The sequence below is a fragment of the Ciona intestinalis genome, chromosome 11, assembly GCF_000224145.3.
Source record: "Ciona intestinalis chromosome 11, KH, whole genome shotgun sequence".
In the NCBI taxonomy this organism is placed as follows: Eukaryota; Metazoa; Chordata; class Ascidiacea; order Phlebobranchia; family Cionidae; genus Ciona; species Ciona intestinalis.
This window is the reverse complement of record NC_020176.2, coordinates 2,831,774-2,852,065: the sequence shown is the minus strand read 5'-3', so window position 1 is coordinate 2,852,065 and position 20,292 is coordinate 2,831,774. Positions and strand designations below refer to the sequence as shown.

General features: G+C 34.4%; 1 protein-coding gene across 4 annotated transcripts in view; it reads left to right on the top strand.

Moving 5' to 3' along the window:
• LOC104266258 (phosphatidylinositol phosphatase PTPRQ-like) overlaps positions 1–20,292 on the top strand; it is a 29,672-nt gene that overhangs the window by 6,546 nt on the left and 2,834 nt on the right. For 2 of the 4 annotated variants that reach the window (XM_026836527.1, XM_026836525.1), the window contains exons 1-19: positions 10,407–10,563; positions 10,785–10,993; positions 11,661–11,836; positions 12,118–12,281; positions 12,678–12,892; positions 13,200–13,375; positions 13,899–14,065; positions 14,327–14,541; positions 14,889–15,070; positions 15,371–15,534; positions 16,156–16,370; positions 16,646–16,827; positions 17,207–17,370; positions 17,595–17,709; positions 18,208–18,330; positions 18,740–18,825; positions 19,150–19,295; positions 19,686–19,833; positions 20,043–20,234. In XM_026836527.1, coding sequence (XP_026692328.1) covers positions 10,871–10,993; positions 11,661–11,836; positions 12,118–12,281; positions 12,678–12,892; positions 13,200–13,375; positions 13,899–14,065; positions 14,327–14,541; positions 14,889–15,070; positions 15,371–15,534; positions 16,156–16,370; positions 16,646–16,827; positions 17,207–17,370; positions 17,595–17,709; positions 18,208–18,330; positions 18,740–18,825; positions 19,150–19,295; positions 19,686–19,833; positions 20,043–20,234 — 2,953 coding nt within the window. In that variant the 5' untranslated portion in view covers positions 10,407–10,563; positions 10,785–10,870. Of the gene's footprint in view, positions 1–278; positions 402–973; positions 1,097–1,270; positions 1,394–1,812; positions 1,936–2,352; positions 2,476–2,838; positions 2,974–3,343; positions 3,497–3,906; positions 4,011–4,438; positions 4,614–4,866; positions 4,987–5,122; positions 5,252–5,538; positions 5,733–5,954; positions 6,091–6,198; positions 6,393–6,585; positions 6,731–6,785; positions 6,933–7,229; positions 7,339–7,853; positions 8,012–8,552; positions 8,667–8,990; positions 9,095–9,512; positions 9,697–10,006; positions 10,132–10,396; positions 10,564–10,784; positions 10,994–11,660; positions 11,837–12,117; positions 12,282–12,677; positions 12,893–13,199; positions 13,376–13,898; positions 14,066–14,326; positions 14,542–14,888; positions 15,071–15,370; positions 15,535–16,155; positions 16,371–16,645; positions 16,828–17,206; positions 17,371–17,594; positions 17,710–18,207; positions 18,331–18,739; positions 18,826–19,149; positions 19,296–19,685; positions 19,834–20,042; positions 20,235–20,292 lie in introns of those variants that run through there. The other 2 variants (XM_018814104.2, XM_026836524.1) reach the window with 2 other exon arrangements.

Here is a 20,292-nt window from a genome sequence, read left to right as displayed (position 1 = left end):
TGCAAGCATGATGTGTATAATGCTACTGTGTATAGTGTGTAATAGAACACTCTTGTTATAAATGGTCAGGTAGAAAATCAAAATAAAGTTCACCTAAATTATTTAACGATTTTTTCATCATTTAGTTAAAATGCCCTTGACTGTACTGTTGGAAATTTGATCATGTTCTGTAGTTTTTTTTTGTAAAATGTTTATTTAGTTTTACTGGAGTCTCCATTAAATATTTTCTTTATATTTTAGTTTTACTTAAGTCTCCGCTAAGTAAACTTTTTCTTTAGATGTTGATGAGTGCACTGTGGGTACACACACCTGTCATGCACAAGCAACTTGCACTAATACTGTAGGCAGCTTCACTTGCGCTTGTAATACTGGCTTCACTGGCAATGGCTTGACGTGCACAAGTAAGTTAATGTTTTTATTCACTGAGAGTAAGGTTATAGTACAGTAAACTAGAAGTTCTGAACATTATGCTTTTTTGTTGTATAAGAGATATCATCTTGCCATAATCCAGTTTTATTTTTAATACTTTAAATGAAAGCAGACTTCATAAGCGTGTTTTAGGTTACATTTAAAAATATATTATTTTAGTTATGTTTAAGCACTTAACCAGAGCATACAAGGTTTAAGGCTCGATGTCGCTACTTTTAGAGTGTATGTGTCCTTGAGCAAGACACCTAATATTATTTTTACCAACCCATTGATCAATAATAGGTTGTCCAAATCGGTCAGATGAAAAAGTTTGAAAATGCATTTTACATGCATAAATTTTTAAGTTTATACATGAATAAGTTTGTATATGTATTACATATTAGTGTGTTACATGCAAAAGTAAGTTGATTACATGCATTGATTTATATTTAAATATTTGTGTTATTTCATATGGTCTGAAATACACTGTCGCCCCATATAGTGGGTAGAATGTAGATACCTAAAAAGATGAAATTAAAAAAATATCATTGCTCCGTAATTGCAGATATTAACGAATGTACCCTCCCATCACATAACTGCCATGCTAATGCAGCGTGCACGGACACTATAGGGAGTTTCACATGCGCGTGTAACACTGGGTATACAGGGAATGGTGTTACTTGTACAGGTTGGTAACAAAACAATGCTACATGTAAGGTTTAATAATTTTTTGTAGTTTTAATAGTAAAAACAAGTTTTATTTGCAAAAATGTTTATTTGGCTTTACTGAAGTCTTCATTAAGTATTTTCCTTACTTATTTAGTTTTAAATTAGGTCTCCGCTAAGTAAATTTTCTCTTTAGATGTTGATGAGTGCACTGTGGGTACACACACCTGTCATGCACAAGCAACTTGCACTAATACTGTAGGCAGCTTCACTTGCGCTTGTAATACTGGTTTCACTGGCGATGGCTTCACATGCACAAGTAAGTCAATGTTTTCTATTTTTTATGCTAATTTGTGGTTTAAGGGCTTCTTTTTATTTTTTCTATTTTGCTGTTAATGCACTGTTAATTTTTTGATTTTGCTGTTAATGTAATTTTGTTTATTTAATTTTAAATGATTGCAGACTTTAGTTGCTGGTTTGAAGAGATTTTAATATATTGTTAGGTTTATTATGTTTACTTCCCCTTATGGACACCAGGTTCAAGGCTCGATGCTGCCACGTTTAGGCAATTGCTTTAACCGAGTAGTCAATAATGAGTTGTCTAAATTGTATCCAAATAAAAAAAAGTTATAGAAAAACAGTTTTATAAATGAAAAAAAAGTTACCCCACCATACAAGGATAAACAAATAAAATTTCATTATTCAGTCATTCAATTTTATTTATTAATTTTTTTTCAGATATTAATGAATGTACAACTGGTGCACACAATTGTGATGTCAATGCCGACTGCACAGACACACCAGGCAGTTTTACTTGCCAATGTAAAACAGGGTATACTGGTAATGGAAACTCATGTGTAGGTATGTTGAAAAATGGAAAAAAAACTTATTTCAATAAAACATTTTAATTTATTTTTAATTTCTATGGTGTGTTTTGTTATATTGTTTTCGTTTTTTTGTGAACATTAAAAAATAAATTCTGTTCTTTGATATCTTATACTGTTTTTGATTATTTTTTTGTGTTTTAAGTGTCCGTGTGTCACACCACAAACTAAATATAAACATGAGGTGCAAAGATACACCAAAAATTGTTATACATACTGTGAAACATTTATAAGACCACACCCATGCTTTAACTTAAAAACAACTGCTTTCACTTTACAAGTAACTGTTTGTAAGGGTTGTTAAAATATAAAAATAGTAAAATACCATTTAGTTTTTAAATTACAAAAACAAACCATGTTGCAAAACCTAAAACAACTGTCATGCGGTTTTCAGATATTGATGAATGCACCCTCGGCACTGATAACTGTCATGCAAGCGCCACCTGCACGAATACGGTTGGAAGCTACACTTGTATGTGCAATGCTGGCTTTACTGGAGATGGATTTACTTGCATTGGTTTGTACCCAGAAGGATTTTTAACAAATATTTTTTCTTTGCTTTGAAAGCCTCATAGGTTATCCAAGTTGTCAGCCATTAAGTAAAAATTCAAAACATTTTCACCCACAATGTAATTTACATATGTAACTTGATGACTATCGCTGCCCTGTCATATGAGGATAAATAAGTTACATTTATTTATTAATATTAAACACTTATTTTGTACGCAAAAATAAATAAGTTACATTTATTCATTTATTATGCACGCGAATATAAATAAGTTACATTCATTTTGTTCGCGAAAATAAATAAGTTACATTCATTCATTTATTTTGTACGCGAATATAAATAAGTTACATTAATTCATTCATTCACTCATAGATATTGATGAATGCGTTTTGGGCTTACACAATTGTAACACAAGTCTGAATGACCAGGTTTGTTTAAACACAATGGGAAGTTTTAATTGTCTTTGCAACTCTCCTGAATACAGAGGAACACCTCCAAGTTGCTTAGGTAAGATTTTTCATTTGGCCCCTATGACACAGTGGTTTGTACGTCTGCCTCTGACTCGTAGGTTATGGGTTCAAGGCTCGTCACTATAGCTTGTTGACGTATGGGTTCTAGAGCAAGACACGTATCGTCAATTGCTCCAACCCAGATGTCAATTATGGGTTATCTAAATTGTCAGCCATACAGAAAAGCACTGCCATAAAGTTACAAATGTGATACTGGTAAGCTGGCATGAGGTGTATGAAACAGAATACCGGTGTTGTTTTAATTGTTCTTTTTTGGTCTTACAACTTTGTCACTCTATATTTTTGTAAAAAAAAACAAAAAAATTCAACATTATTGTTTTTCCAATAATTCAATATCATTTTTCCAGGATATTACTGCCCTGGAAACGTCAGTCTTCCGGCTACTTGTCTTATACCAGGATTTATAGAGTGGCCATTATTCCATGATGGTTCTAAAATCTTCAACAATAACGAAGAAGTAACTTGGTTTGTTAATATGACCGGCCAAGTCAATAAAACAGGTTTGAAATTTTATCAAATCTTTTTAGTAATCTTCCAGTTTTCAATTCTATTTTACACTCCTTTAAATTTATTTCCAGTTTAAATAATTCTATTTCATACTATATCAACTTTTTGGTAGCTTTTCGGGCTCTATACCCACTGCCAAATAATGCTGCTCTGTACCGATGCCGAACTGATGGTACCTCATGCATGTTGCCGATTTTTTGGTACCATGATTACTGCATATTTTTTTGCTTTATCTGTACTGTTAACATGTCAACCTTATGCACACTGTCGACTTGTCCCTCTGTATCTCCTAGCAAAGTTTTACTCTGTGTGTTCAAATACACCAGTAACCTATCAAACAAACAGCCAAGCTGTGAAAACAAATATTTTTAACTAATTTTGTTATTCCTTTTTTCTTTAACAGCCATTAGATTCATCTTTCAAGAGATTTCTGTGGCTCATACTCAAGATTACATCATATTTAGCACAAGCCCTGATATTAATGACTTATCTGCTTTCTTGGCTGTGGTGAGTGTTGTTTATGTGAAATAAACTTTTTCATTCATTATGGCTAGTGAATGAATGTATAAATGTAACTTGCTTTATGCTTGCGTGCACAGGAAAGCGACAATAGTTGTAACACAGGTGTTCTGTTTCATACATCTCGTGCTTGCGTATGAGTTTCATGTATGTGTCTTTGTGGATGGTTGTTTTTTTGTGTGTGGCTGATAAATTAGAATACCCTTTAGTGATCACTGGGTTGGAGCAACTGCCTTTAAGTGTCTTGCCCAAGGACACATGCACCCACAATGGTAGCAGCGAAGAGCGTTGAACCCATAAACTATGGGATAAAGGCAGACTTGCTAAAAGAATAGAACAGAATGCATTATTTTGGTGTAGACACTAAAATAGTAATTTCATTTTTATAATAACCTAATAATTTACTTAAATTACAGATCACTGGTACAAAAACAAACATACTGAATCAACTTACTGCTGCAAGTTCAACAAACCCTGTTGGTTTTGATGTAGCTACTTCTACCTATATTATTCCAAGAACGGAAGTATACATTCATTTCCACAGCGACAGAGAGATCGTTTCAACCGGTTTTAAAATCCGGTATGACCCAGGTAAAACCAGTTGGGGTATTAATAAACTGGTACAGGGTGTATGAAACAGAACACTTCTGTTATAACGACTGTCGTTTTACGGCTATGCTAAGATAAAGCAAGTTACATTTATTCCTTCATTTATTCATATATATCTTATTTATTTATTTATACAGACCTAGCTGCAGTGCTTTAGTTACACTGTAAAGTTTTTTATTTTTACTTTTCTTAATAGGTAAACGGGTTTTAACCGCTTTGTTCTTGTTTTATCCAGATACGGATGACTGTGTAACATCGTCAGTAAATTGTAAAAATAACGGAACATGCTCTGACCGTGTGTTTGACTATATGTGTGAGAACTGCCCAGGATACACAGGAAGGGATTGCGACATGGGTACGTCTGCTTGTATGCTATTGATGAAACAGAACATCCGTGTTATAGTGACTGTCGTTTTCGCGCCTAGCTAGGATAAGGAACTTATATTTACAAGTTTTTCTAACATTTGTTCATAAATCCTTTTGTTTTGCAGACGAAGACGAATGTAGCAATTCAACTTTAAACAACTGTCATGCAAATTCTACTTGCACTAATTTAAATGGAACATTTAGTTGTGCATGCAATGCACCTAGCTTTACTGGCAATGGAACATTTTGTCAGCGTAAGTTTTCATTTTTGGATTATTTTTTGTTATGTTTAAATATTACAAATTTTATGGTTTTGAACAAAGCTATTTTGTTTAATTTTTCAGAGGAATGTATAATCTTTGAAATATCCATGTTGTTCTAGCTTTAAATTTTAACATCTAAAATGTTAAACATAACATTAAAGTGTTTGACAATAAAACACACACAAAAACACTTTTTACTGTCAAAATAGTTATTACACAACGCTAATTTTGTCCTTTTTTCGTATATTTTATCTTTTAAATTAATAAAACCTTTTTAGCCCATCTCAATGTTACGAATTTGGTCGTTTCATCACCGCCTGGAGGGACTTCATTAAATATAACTTTTGATACAACTGCACCATGGGGCACAGACCCTAACTACTTGAACAATTACAATATACTTGTGTTTAAAGTTGGAAACACAACGCCCACTAACATGACCACTGCAAATGTAAACCTACCAGCTTTCCAGGTACAAAAAGCTGCCGTATAAAAGTACAAAAAATTATTTTTGTTCATAGTTTGGAAACTAGCCAGAATTTAGTGACGCTTTTCTTATAGAAAATCCCAAGCATTGTCGCAGAGAGGATTTTTTAATTTTTTTTTTTTTGGGGGGGGTATCATTTGAGCATCTAAATCTAAATACAAGTTTTTAATTTTTAAACTCAGGCCTAAATTTTGAATTCTTTTTCAGTCAACTGTGGTATCCGGATTACTGCCAGCAACAAGTTACTATGTCCAAATAACTGCTGGAGCACGTGGGCCGTTATTCCCTACTGCTGTTTTTGAAATAAATGTGGCAAATATAACCTACCAGACTGCCGATACAGGTAAAGTATAGAAATAAGTTTGTTTTTGTTTTTTTTATTTACTGTTTTTTAAAACCTATTCCCTTTTTCTTTTTTTAATTTTTTTTTAAAACTTTTTTTATATTTTAGTTCCCCTTGCCCCAAGCAACCTAAACGTGACAAGCAGTGACCAGGATACGGTTCGCATAGAATGGACACGTCCCAATGAAACATCTATTGGTAAAACCATAGAATATACTGTTGAAGCCCAGAGGTCTGTACAGGATTGCATAACATTCGGCGTACCAGCTCTAGGCTTTCAAGTGGATTGTGCTCTTCCCAAGGTGAATTAAATAAGTAATTTTACTGAGTTTTATTCAAAAACCTGAAAAATTTTATTTTTGAAATTATGACATTAAAACTTTTTTTTGTAAAATTTGTAATTATTTAATTTTGTTAAAAAAATGAAGTATATTTTGTTATTAAAATTGAAAAAAATATATTTGGTACAAACGGTTAAGTAAATTTTTTTTGCAGGATTTTACTGTCTCAGCTTCTGCAGTCATGAGCAATACCTATGTGTTGACTGGTCTTGTGCCGTACCGGACTTACAATATTCGAATCCGTGCTAAGACATCAGCTGGGTCTGGTCCTTGGAGCAACAATGCAACTGCATTTACTGGTTTGTTAAAATTTGTAAAGGTTTATTACCGTCACTTTTACGCGTCCATTTTCAGGCATCGAATGTCCCGGTTTCCGACGCCCTGTTCCTGCCAGCCAACCGTCATGTACTTTCCAAGAGGCTTCAATACGGAGTGAAAACTTCCCTCGGCAATACCCACCATGGAATGACACCTTTTATTCTGTTGACTTCAGAGGACAAGGTAAAATCTTTTTCAAAGCAAAGTTTTATGGAAAAATCCTGCGTGAATATAATTAATAAAAACAATAATTTTATTTTTCTATACGATTGCTGATGTGAAGATTGAAATATATAAAATGAAATGAAGAAGCAGGATATGGCGACAAAATTACAGTCGTTAAAACACGCTTATTATTAAAAATATGTTTACATTTAATTGGAAACTGGTAAAAGTACAAATAGACAATACTAAATTTTCTGTGCTTCTAAATACAAATTTCTGTAATTTTTTTTAAAGGTGTCAAAAACTCTGTTTCAGGTGCAGTTCAAATTGTGTTTGATTTCTTTGCTACTGAGCCCAATCAAGATTACTTGGATATTATATTTGGAACTATTAACTTTGCTCCACAAATTCCAAACTCTAGGATGTAAGTACAACTAAATAATTCTATTTGACTGTGGGAGTTTTTGCTGACTGTTTTTATTTTAGTTTTTACATTTAAATAATTGTTTGATATTTGTATTTAATGTTTAGACACTATCGTATGATTTTTGTTTATTTTTTCCGTTGCCATGTCACAGTGGTTACTCTAACCCAGAGGTTATGGGTTCAAAGTTTGTCTCTGCTACCTTTTTTCTTAAGCAAGACACTTAGCGGCAATTGCTCCAACAGTGATTACTATTGGGTTGTCTAAATTGTCAGCCATGCAGAAAAAGCAAACAACCACAAAGTTACATACAGGGTAATTTGTAAGCAGGAAGTGTATAAAACAAATTTGTGTTACAGTGACTGTTTTCTTAAACCATCACCAACTTAAAAACCTACTAAATATACCTTACTTCTTGTTTTATATTTACATACTCTGTAAATTAATCTAAAGTAAACCGTAGAAATAGTAATAAAACACCCCCTAATGCTTCTAATAAATCATTTCTTTTTCAGTCGAAATAGTTTTACTGGGGACATAACTGGTTCACAATCCCCCATAGTGTTCACCATGGCTGAAACAGGAGGCATCTTAACGCTAAGATTTCACGCCGATCTGTTTAACCCAACCGGAAATGGTTCTTTTCCAGGATTCCAAGTTCACTACGAAACAAGTAATTTTATGTTTTAATATTTGTTAAGAGTCATTAACCCTGATGAAGAAGTCGTACATGGGGCGTTTAAACTTTAAGAAAATATACTTGCCAAAAAATCTCTCACAAAGAAACATATACTGTAACTCGTAAGCGGGCACAGGGTGTATGAATCAGAACACCCACATTATAATACCTATCCATGGCATGCCATGCGAGAATAAATAAATTACATATGTGGTAACTTGTAAGCAGGCACGAGGTGTATGAAACATAAAATCCGTGTTACATCGACTTTAGTTGCCCCACGCAAAAAAAGTTACTTTCATTCATTTATTTATAATCGAAAAAGGCATTTACTATGCCCTGCCATGCAAGCATAAATAAATTTCATTTATGTCTTTCAGTTTTCCAATTTATACCAAACTCAAATAATCATTTAACTTAAAAATAAAATGTTGTACATATTTCTGTTTCTTCTGCTACCAGGCATAATGTAAATAATCTTTATCTTTTTAATCTGTATATCTGTTACTTCTTTAAACAATGCTATCTGCCACAGATTCAACCCGCTGCAGTCCCAACCCATGTATTAATGGAGGAACATGCACAGATATCCCATTTGACTTCCAATGTGCATGTCCCACAATATGGGGCGGAAAAGTTTGCAATCTACGTAAGAAAAAATATGTTTTCCAAAATATTGACTATTTTTTAAAATATTTTTTTGAATTAACCTATAAATGCTTGCACTGGGAAACACATTTTAAAATAGCAAAGTTTTTAGATTTTCATATTTTTTAACCTAGTGAAACATTATGGATTCTCCAAATTTTCAGCTATACATAAAAATATTACGTATGTGGTAACTCAAACGCTAGCTTAGTAAAAAACAGAATACCTATGCTAATATGACCATTTTCCACTATACAAAGATAAATAACTTACATTCATTCAATATGAATACCCCTAAACATTCCATGATTTTTTTTTTTTATAGAACTTGTATCTATTGACGTCCAATGTTCTTCTACGTCCCCAACTTCATTCACCGTGAATTGGAATGTGACGTCCGCGTGGCAGAATGATGCAACTGTTATCGCTGTAAGTTAACAATAATAATAAATTGCGCCGTGCCACAATGGTTGGCATGCATGGCTCTAACCTAGAGGTTATGGGTTCAAGGCTTGTCGCTGCTACTATTGTGGGCGTATGTGTCTTTGGGCAAGACACTTAAGAGCAATTGCTCCAACCAAGTGGTCACTATCTAATGAGTTGTCCAAAATTATCAGTCAGACATAAAAATAAAAAAAAATCCCCAAAAATTAGTCACTCACAAAGTAACATACTAACTCGTAAGCTGGCATGTGGTAAATGAAACAGAGCAGTCATGTTTAACAACTATCTTTTCTCGGCCACGCACAGATAAAGCATGTCACATTCGCTCATTAAAACGAAACTTTATGCAGTTTAGTGAAAATTCAAAACAAAATTTTTATAACGAATATTTGTTTCAAACCAGGGATACAATGTAACATACAGTGGTGCAGTGACTGATTCTATGAGGAAAGCCCTTGGTGATAGTTCCGCTACCGTATCCGGTTTCACAGGGTACCAACCATACACTGTGACTGTCACAATATTAGCTGTCAGTCCTGCTACTGTACCAACTTCAAACACTTGCTCAGGAAACACTGCACAACAAAGTATTTGTATATTTCGACCTTTTTAACACACTAGTTTTATTTTTTTGTATTTACTATATTAGTACAGTATAAATATTCAGTGTAAAAGTATTACTGGTGCCGTATCTGTAGCCTTAACCACTGCAGTGTCAATTAGCATTAGGACACTTAGTTCTGTTGCCTTTTAAATTTTTTTCTGCTCTTTAATTATTTCAGTTTTAAATTTCCTTGGGGTTTATTGATACTTTTTACAATTTTTGCTTTTTTAACATTTTTTACATTTTTATTTATCATTTTTTTACATTTTTAACTAATGTCAACATTCTGACAGCTCCTGACGCGCCGACGAGCGTGGTTGCCACTGCCACGTCTTCTTCTACAATTGATGTAACATGGGTTGCACCTGTTGTCACTCGTGGTGTAGTTTCATCATACACTGTAACATACACACAAACAGTAAGTACTCAAATACATTATAATGGCTTCAACCCAGTGGTCACAAATAAATTGTCCCAGTTGTCAAACATACAAATGTTCCAATTGCACCAAATGGGAAAAATATTACTTTACAATAATTTTTTTCCTAAGTTTTACTTAAAAAAAATTTTGTTAATTTTTTTTTTAATTTAAATTTTTAGAATTTTTATGGAAATATTTTAAAAATTTTACTTTAAAATATATAAATCACATTTTAAGCAACACTTTTGTGTTTTTTTTTCAGGAAAATGGAGTTAGTATGAGCAAGGTAGTTTTCGTACCTGCCACCACCTCTAACTATATCTTCCCTCCCAGCATACAGAACATACAATGTCTCTGTTTTAGCCACCACAGCTGGAGGGAATGGACAAATTGGAATTGCAGCTGCCACTGCCAGAACTTTCGAAGCTGGTAAGTTGTTGTTTGAGCTAGAATAAAATTAGGTAATAGAAAAAATATCCTAAAAAACACAAAGTAATATAGGTGGTAACTCGTAAGCGGCACGAAGAGTATGAAACAGAACCCCCTGTGTTAAATGGAATGCCCCGCCACGCAAGGGTGGAATGTCCTTTCCCCGCCACGCGAGTCGTTAAAAGCTTTTTTAAAAAGTATCATTCATGTTTTTTTTTCAGTTCCTGGTCCAGTTTCTGGCTTAACACTGACACCTACTGCTCGTACAATTGCTGTTGCATTCACTGCTCCTATCAGCACTGGTGTAATGAATTATGACGTTGAATACTTTGTAACAACAGCGACAGCTGCAACAGCTACAACCATAAGCACAGCTAACCCATCTGTGACTATTCCAACACTGACGCCAGCTACAGGCTACACTGTTAATGTAAGTGCATTTTTTTGCGCTAACGCCCACATTGGTATCAACTTTACAACTTTGTTCTATTTTGTATAAGTGAGGTTTTTTGAGGAAAAGGAATTTGACTAGATTTGGCATTTTACCCAAAAATGCCAAGCTTAGTGGTTGGGCACTTGTACCCGTAGGATACTAGGTTCAATGCTTGATACTGATACCATTGACGCCTATGTGTCTCGAGCGGGAGGTTTAGCGATAATTGTTTTAACCTAGTTGTCAAAAATAGGTTGTCCTAAATCTTATACTCAAAAAAACAAAAAAGGCGCAAAATAATCACTCACAAGGTTACAACTCGTAAGCTTGCACTTGGTGTATGAAAGAAAACACTCGTGTTATATTAACTGTCGTTATGCCAACATGAATGAATGAATAAGAATTATTCATCAGATTATACCCTCATTTTGTTTATTTTTTTAATGCTGTCGTTTTTCCGAAGAAAATTCTTTCTCTTTGCTGTTTAAATTAATAATTTAGTTTTCTTAGTGTTTTATATAACAAGATTCAATGAAACATTTTTTTAAATCACTTACAAAGTTACATATCTGGTAACTCGTAAGCGTGCACGAGGTGTATGAAACAGAGGTCCGTTGTTGTATGACTGTCATATCTAAGTTACATTTCTAAATTTATTTTTCAGGTTTATGCAAGATCAGGTATACCAGGTAGAAGTCCAGTACAAACTGCAACAACCACAACAGCTGAGGATGTTCCGAGTGCCGTGACAGGTTTATCTGTCTCTTCTACTGATCCAAGCATGATGTTAGTTATGTGGGGGGTGCCAGCACAACAAAATGGAGTCATAACAGGCTACAGGTATTTACTATTTTTCTTGTTTTTTTATTTCTACCCATCTAATTTTTCTAAATTCTCATGCCACCCAAAAAAAATGACTTTTGCTATTTTGTGTTTTTTTTTAAAGAAAAAATACACGGTACTTCATAGAGAGAAAAGTGTATGAAACAAAAAACTTGTGTAATAACGTCTGGCGTTGCCCCAACGTGTGAGAACAACTAAATATCATTTATTTCTGTAATTTTGAATTTTCAACTTTCACATTCAGAAATTTGATTTTAAATCCTGTTAAATTGTAACAGAGTTACATGGAGTCCAGGTGCTGGATCTCAAGTAGTCACTGGTGCTACAAGCCACACCATTACAGGACTCTCTGCTTTTACTGACTACACTGTAACTGTATATGCATCAACTGCTGTGGGTGAGGGTCCTGGAGATACGGCAACTGGAAAAACAGCGGAAGGAGGTAAATTGAACTGGTAAAAAATAAAGAAACATAGAAAGGTGTGCATGGACATAAACATGCCAGAAATAGTAGTAATAACAATGTTTTAGCTAAATACATGCACAATAGCAGTTTTTGGGCAGGACACTTAACAGTTGTTGCTCCAACCAGCTCAACAATGGGTTGTCAAATTAAAACAGACTATTTAACAAGTTTATATTATTTCTGGTAGCAACAGTTTATTTATTAGCAATACATTACATAATATGGAACAAATTGCTCCCAAAACTATACAAGTTTTTAAACTTTATAAATTACTTTTTAACCTAATACTTTCCCTACGGTTCCCACAAGTTTTTTTTAACCTAATACTTTCCCTACGGCTCCCACTATTTCAAACCTATATTTTTGTTGCAGTTCCGACTACTGCTGTCACAAGCTTACAGGTAGTTCCTTCAGCAAGAAGCGCTGCTGTTACCTTTGACGCCCCTGTTCCCGTTACTGGCGTGTTTGTATACACGGTGCAATACTACGTAACATCTGCCGGTGTGGGTACAGCACAATCAGTCACCTTGAATACAAACTCTGGTACAGTTCCAGCGCTCACACCAAACAGCGCATACACTTTCGTGGTAAGAATTAGTTAATCACCTACAAAGTAACATACTTGGTAACTTGTAAGGTGGTATGAGGTGTATGAAACAGAACACCAGTGTTATAACGACTGTCGTTTTCCGGCCATGCGAGGATAAAGTAGGTTACATTCATTCATTCATTCATTCATGCATTAGTTGACAACTAGTTTTTAAACTATAATGATTTTTTGTGCAATTCGTTTTAGTGCAAAAAATCATTTCTTTTCACTTATTTTATTAATGTTATAATCTTTTTTAATAAGATAAATACAATTTATGTGATGTGAAATGTCATTTTTTCTAGGTAACACCAAGAACTGGGGCCACAGGTGCGGGGCCCACTGCCACTGCTACAAATACAACTTTAGAAGATACCCCTGGTATGGTGTCTAGCCTGGTGGTCTCTTCAAGTCGTTTCGATCAAATTGATGTAACATGGGGTGCACCTACTATGCCCAATGGCGTAATCACACAGTATCAGTAAGTACCTTTTAAATAAAGGATACCAGATTCAAAGCTTGGTGCTGCCGCCAAGTTGCATACATGATAACATGTCTAGCACCATGGCACAATGGTTAGCACGCCTGCTTCTAACCTAGAGGTTATAGGTTCAAGGCTTGTCGCTGTTACCATTGTTGGCGTATGTGTCCCCTTAGGCAAGCCTCGTAACGACAATTGCTTAGACCTAGTGGTCACTAGTGGTTGTTCAATCTGTCAACCATACGTAAAAATAAAAAAATAATAATCACATACAAAGTTACACACATGGTAATTCGTAAGCTGGCATGAATGTATGAAACAGAACATCTGTGTTATAACAACTGTCAATGCCTCGCCATGCGAGGATAAATAAATTCCATTCATTCGTTCTTGTAAGCAGACATGAGGTGTATGAAATAGGACACCTGTGTTATAATGACTTTCTTTACTGTGTCATGAAAGGATAAACAAATAAGTTACAATTACACATTTAAACTTCATGCATTTTTCCAATATATTTTAGAATAACATGGAGTCCCGGCAATGGTATGATGAACTTTAGTTCCACAACCACCACACACAGCATTACCCCTCTCACTTCCAATCTTGACTACACGGTCACCGTGTATGCCTATACTGCTATTGGTAGAGGTGTAAGCAATTCTGCTGTGCAAAGAACCTTGGAATCAGGTAAAATATTTTTTAAAAAATGTTCCATTTTTAACAGTTAAAAATATACCATACTTGGGCATAATAGATGTAAAACAATGTTAATTTAATATGTCTTTTTGATTGTAACTAAACAAATAAATCAAAAACCATTTTACGTTAAAGAGAAACCTTTAGTTTTGTGGCAGTTAAACTCTTAATTTATAACTTTTTTTATAATTTTTTTATGCAAGGAGTAATTGATATTTTGTGTGTCTGGTCCTTATTTTTTCTCTTTTTCAGTTCCAATTGATCCGGTTACAAGTGTTGTGATAGCAACTGCTGCTACGTCAGTAAATGTGAGTTTCAACCAACCAGCCACAGTCACTGGCATGCTCTCATATGAAGTTAAGTATTACGTGACTTCTGCTGGACCAAGCACTGCTGTTGAACAAAACTTTACATCTACAGCTGATACAATTACTGGACTCATGCCCAACACAGCTTACACTGTTATAGTAAGTTTTTGTTCTAATAGCTCTCGTCAATAAACAGAATTCAATACAATGACAAACCTTTTTAATTATCACATATACCACTCTCCAAGCCAGAGAATACAGGTTTGAGGCCGAACGTTGCTACCATTGTAGGCATACGTCATATGGTAGGCCACTTAACAACAATTTCTTCAATTTAGTACACCCTAATGGGTTGTCTAAATTTTAGCCCAAAAAAACAACCAGTATCCTAGCCCCACTATGCAAGGTTAAAAACTTGCATTTATTTATTCAAATTAATTTAATGTAATATAATACAACACTTTATTTTTTACACTGCAATATGTTTAACATTTCTTTTCCACCAGGTTACTCCACAGACCACAGCAGGCAAGGGGGGTGCTGCAACTGTAGTGACGCAAACTTTTATGACTGATGAAGCCGCAGCAGCAGCCGTGGCAAGCGTCACAGAAGGCACAAAAACTGCCGACTCCATAACTGTCAACTGGGCACCGCCAGCTGTTAATAATGGAGTCATTACTCAGTACAGGTAAAGTATGAATAGCTGGTTCATTTTGAGTTTCCATTTAAAAGTATTGTTTTGATGTCAGTTGCATGGATTTGAATTCTATTTTTTGTCAATTTTTTTCACCTGAGTGAATAAATATGTGTGTAACAGTTTCCATCGAATAAAAGGTAAATAAACATATTTCATTTATAATTACAGTTGTTGAAAGTAGAGCAATCAATTACATTTGTTTTTTGGATAAAAAATTTTCTTCTGATTTATGTTCGTTCAGAAAAAAATGCAAAGTAAAAATTTTTTAATTCACCATTTTTTTCATGACAGAGTTACATGGAATTCAGGTGCTGGAAATCAAGTTGTCACTAGTGGTACAAGCCACACCATTACAGGACTCTCTGCTTTTACTGACTACACTGTAACTGTATATGCGTCAACTGCTGTTGGTGAGGGGCCTGGTGTCAATCAAGTAATACGAACAAATGAAGCCGGTAAGTTTTATGAATGAATGTAACTTTTTTATCCTCGAGTGTCTCGAAAAAGACGTTATAACACAGGTTTTCTGTTCCATATTCCTCATGCTCCCTTAAGAGCTACCACTTTGTGGGTGACTGTTTTTTTCCACGGTGCCGGACAAATCTTAAAAAGGTCCTTTACCAATAATCCTATATAGTTGAGTATGTCAAGTCCAGTACAGATATATGCATTTTCTAACAGCCTATATATACAACCCATTAGTGACCACTGGTTTGGAGCAATTGTTGTTAAATGTTTTGTCCAAGTATAAATGAATGTAACTTGTTTTATTCTCGCCTGGTGGGGCAATCATAGTCCTTTTTACACGGGCGTTCTGTTTTATACACCTAGTGCTCACTTACAAGTTGCCACGAATGTAACTTTGTGGGCGATTGTTTTTTAAGTATTTTTTTTAAGTATTCAGCAAACAGACAATGGCAGCAGCATTGAGCTTCTAGTTAAAAGGCTTATCTTTAACTATTTACAACCAAGAATAAATAACAAATTTTAGAAAATTGTGCCAGAAGAGGTTTTTACACTTAATAACTTGCCTTGCTGTACATCATATATTTACAATCAAACTTATTTTCACATAGTACCAACCGATCCAGTTACAAGTGTGAATGTTGTACCACAAGCAACTTCAGTAGGTGTGAGTTTCAACCAACCAGCCACAGTCACTGGCATGCTCTCATATGAAGTTAGGTATTATGTGACTTCTGCTGGAACAAGCACTGCTGTTGATCAAAACTTTACGTCTACAACGGATACAATTACTGGACTCATGCCCAACACAGCATACACTGTCATAGTGAGTTTTTTACCATCTTTTTTGTAATGTATGGCTGACAATTTAAACAACCCATAAGAAACCACTAGGTTGGAGAAATGGACGTTAAGTTTTTTGCCTAAAGACACATGCAATTGTAGTAGTGCCAAGCCTTGAACCCATAAACTTTGGGTTTAAATTACAGTCACTCTTTTATTTTGTTTAGTTCATATATGGGTAAGGTACTTTAGCAAGGCACACCATTGAACTTTAGATTTAGGCCATTACTTCATATATCAATTTGTATTTTTTTCCAGGTTACTCCACAGACCTCAGCAGGCAAGGGAGGTGCTGCAACTGCAACGACACAAACATTTACAACTCTTGAAGACGTGGCAGCAGCCGTGGCAAGCGTCACAGAAGGCACAAAAACTGCCGACTCTATAACTGTCAACTGGGCACCGCCAGCTGTTAATAATGGAGTCATTACTCAGTACAGGTAAAGTATGAATAGCTCTGTTTATAAAAAAGAAATAATTGTGCTAGTTTCTGTGAATCTAGCCCTGATTTAGCGCTCATGAAGTTGGACGATTCTTGTAACAAAATAAGAGTGCAGATGTTTGAATGTCATTCACTCTAAAACCGACCTGTATGGGATTTTGAGTTGATAATAATTACGTAAATTGCAAGAAAAGCTGTTTTACAATTACAAAATGCCTGCTGGCAACGGTTTATATATAAGGGTTATGATTTGTATTCTTTTTGAGCATGGAAAAACACGGAATTCTGTTTTATTGATAAATATATAAAATTATTGCTTTTTTAATCGGAAAAAGTGTTGTAACAGAGTTACATTAATTTTTATTTTTTCATGACAGAGTTACATGGAGTCCAGGTGCTGGATCTCAAGTAGTCACTGGTGCTACAAGCTACACCATTACAGGACTCTCTGCTTTTACTGACTACACAGTAACTGTATATGCATCAACTGCTGTTGGTGAGGGGCCTGGTGTCAATCAAGTAATACAAACAAATGAAGCCGGTAAGTTTTATGAAATATATATTTCGAAAAATGTTGTATGCCAAAAACTTAAGTGGGAAAATTAGGTGTTAGCATATATGTAAGATTTTTTTTCAAGGAACATGCAAAAGTGCAAAGATTTTTAAGGATAAATATCATTAAGAAATTGCATTTTAAAATAGAAACCAACAAATTTAGAGAAAATTAGTTGTATGCCACCTAAAAATCTATTTTTTTTATTTCAGTTCCAGCTCAGATCGGTGCTTTTGTAGCAGTGGGAAGGACTAATACTATTAGGGTGACCATCACACCACCAGTGCCTGCCAATGGTGTTTTATTGCGATATGAAGCAACTCTTAAGTAAGAAATATGTGACAGAAATTCTTTGTAACCTTATATAAAACAAATTTTGATTATCTCTTTGAATATAATACCATTTTGATTCAAATTGATTATAAAACCATTTAAACTGATTATAAACAAGAGACGGGTTATGACAGTTGTAAACAAATGCTAAAAAAATACTTTAAAAAAGAGCCTAAAAAGCGTGGTTGCTAAACCTACAATATAGTACAAATTAAATCATATTAAGTTTTACTTAATTTTAAAAATATGTGGTGTAATTGGAAGGAAAGTGTGTTAAGACAAACTATAAAACAGAATTTATCGATTTAATATACTGAAAAATATGAAAAATAATTACAATACAAATTAGACATTTAATGAACAAGTTCGAATTGTTTTTAAAACATTTTCAAATAAAAAAGGCGTTTCCGTTATTTTAAATTCTGCGCTTATGTTTGTGGATGGAAAAAATGTAAAACAACCCCACATATACCACTTTGTTTTATTTTTTAGCCAAGACCAAGCAGAATGCACAAGATTTGGGGACACCAGCTGCACACAGAATAGAGTGCAATCAGTAACTGCTAATGGAAATACCCCAGGAGTTATTGTATTTGGAAACCTAACATCTTTCAGGTAATATACCAATAGTTTTAATAGATTTAGAGAATATTTTGTAAAAATAAATGTAAAAATAATACAAATAAACTTTCAGAAAATTTAATTCATAAATAATATTTTTTTAAGGTTGAAAGACCTTTTTGTTTTCCATAAAAAAGTGGTGCCAAAATGTTTATTTTTAAAATGGTAGTTGCAAAAACCTATTTTTTTAATTTGATATTTTAGTGTAAACACTTATAATCAGGGTTAAATTTATGTGTAACCTATCGCATCATTTTAGAATCTGGATAGATAGTTTAGGTTTACCAGGACAACATATAGGCCATTACTGTACAATTTAACCCTGACTAAAAAAAATTATTTATTTGTTATTTGAATTGACCTAAAAATTCATTTGTGCTTATTTTGAAAATATTTGGTACAGGTCTTATGAAATAACTGTGAGAGCGAGTACCTCTGCCGGATTTGGTCCAGTGAGTGTAATACTAACTAGCAGAACAACAAGTATTGGTAAGAGTTTTTCACCTACAAAGTAACATACATGGTAACTCATAAGCTGGCACGAGGTGTATGAACACTCGTGTTATAACGACTGTCGTTTTCCGGCCACGCGAGGATAAAGCAAGTTACATTCATTCATTCATTCATTCATTCATTCAGTTTTATTTGAAATTAACCAAAACAAACCATTCATAAAAACAGAAAACTTAAGGCGTTATTTTGGTCTTGTAAAAAATATAATAAGCGTAAACAATGACATGGTTCTCACTAAAATACGTTCGACAACACGTAGCTTTTTAGCTGTTAGTAATTTCTCATTGTTTTAAATTTCAGCCCCTCAAGGCGTGCCCACCAACGTTCAAATTACATCTCTCTCTGATACTTCAGCAATTGTAACATGGGACTCCGCTAAACCTGTACCTGGCAACAGTACTTATATTGTCACTCTGACTGCTGTTAGCAATTCTAGTGACGTTCGCGTAAGTTACATTATTTATTAACATTTTGTCACTCAATGGTTACTAATGGGTTGTCTAAATTGTCAGCCATTCAGTAAAAACAATTACACACAAAGTTACACACTTTGTGATTGTAACTCGTAAGCGGGCAGGAGGTGTATGAAACAGAACACCCTTGTTATAACTACTCTCGTTTTACCCTCAACATGAGATAACAGCAAGTTAAATTCATTCATTGTATTTTATGTGGGTGAGGTCGTAAAGGTGGCCTACTACTTGAGATTTACGCCGGAGTTTTCCATTACCCTGACACCCAGAGCGCTACAACCTATTAGTGGCCACTGGGTTGAAGCAATATATACATTAGGTGTTTTACACTGGGTTTACTTTAATATAATGACATTTTTTTAGACAATAACAATTATTCCGAGCACTGTGTCTCTGAACAACAGCGTTGTATTTACAAACTTACAAGCTGGCCATGGGTACTCAGGTAGTGTGGTACAATCTACCAGTGTTGGAATGAGTGACCCATCAACAAGTGCCACACTTTACAGAGGTAGGCTGAATTTATATTAGTATATATATCAAATATATAAAAAAAAATTACAAATAAACATTCAGAAAATTTAATTCATAAATTTATTAAGTAAAAACTTTCACAAATTTATGTTTTTGAACACATGGGTGTACTGTTTAATACACCTCTTGCCTGCTTATGAGTTGTTATTTTGTGGGTGAATATTTTTACAATATGTTATTTTGCAGCTCCTACATTAATTGCTGGAGCTGCCCCCCCTACTGCTGGCCCCACAACAAACGCTCTTGGAGTTTCACCCACAGTTGCCTTCCAAGTTGAAAACCCATGCCTCAGAAAAGCGCAGTTATTTTCAGAAATAGGCGGCACTATTAATCAAATCCAACTTATTGTTTGGCAAATTCAAGCACCTACTCCAACAAGTAAGAATTTTTTCATGACTGAATTTTAGTTTAAACTTGAACCTCTTTGTTGCGGAAA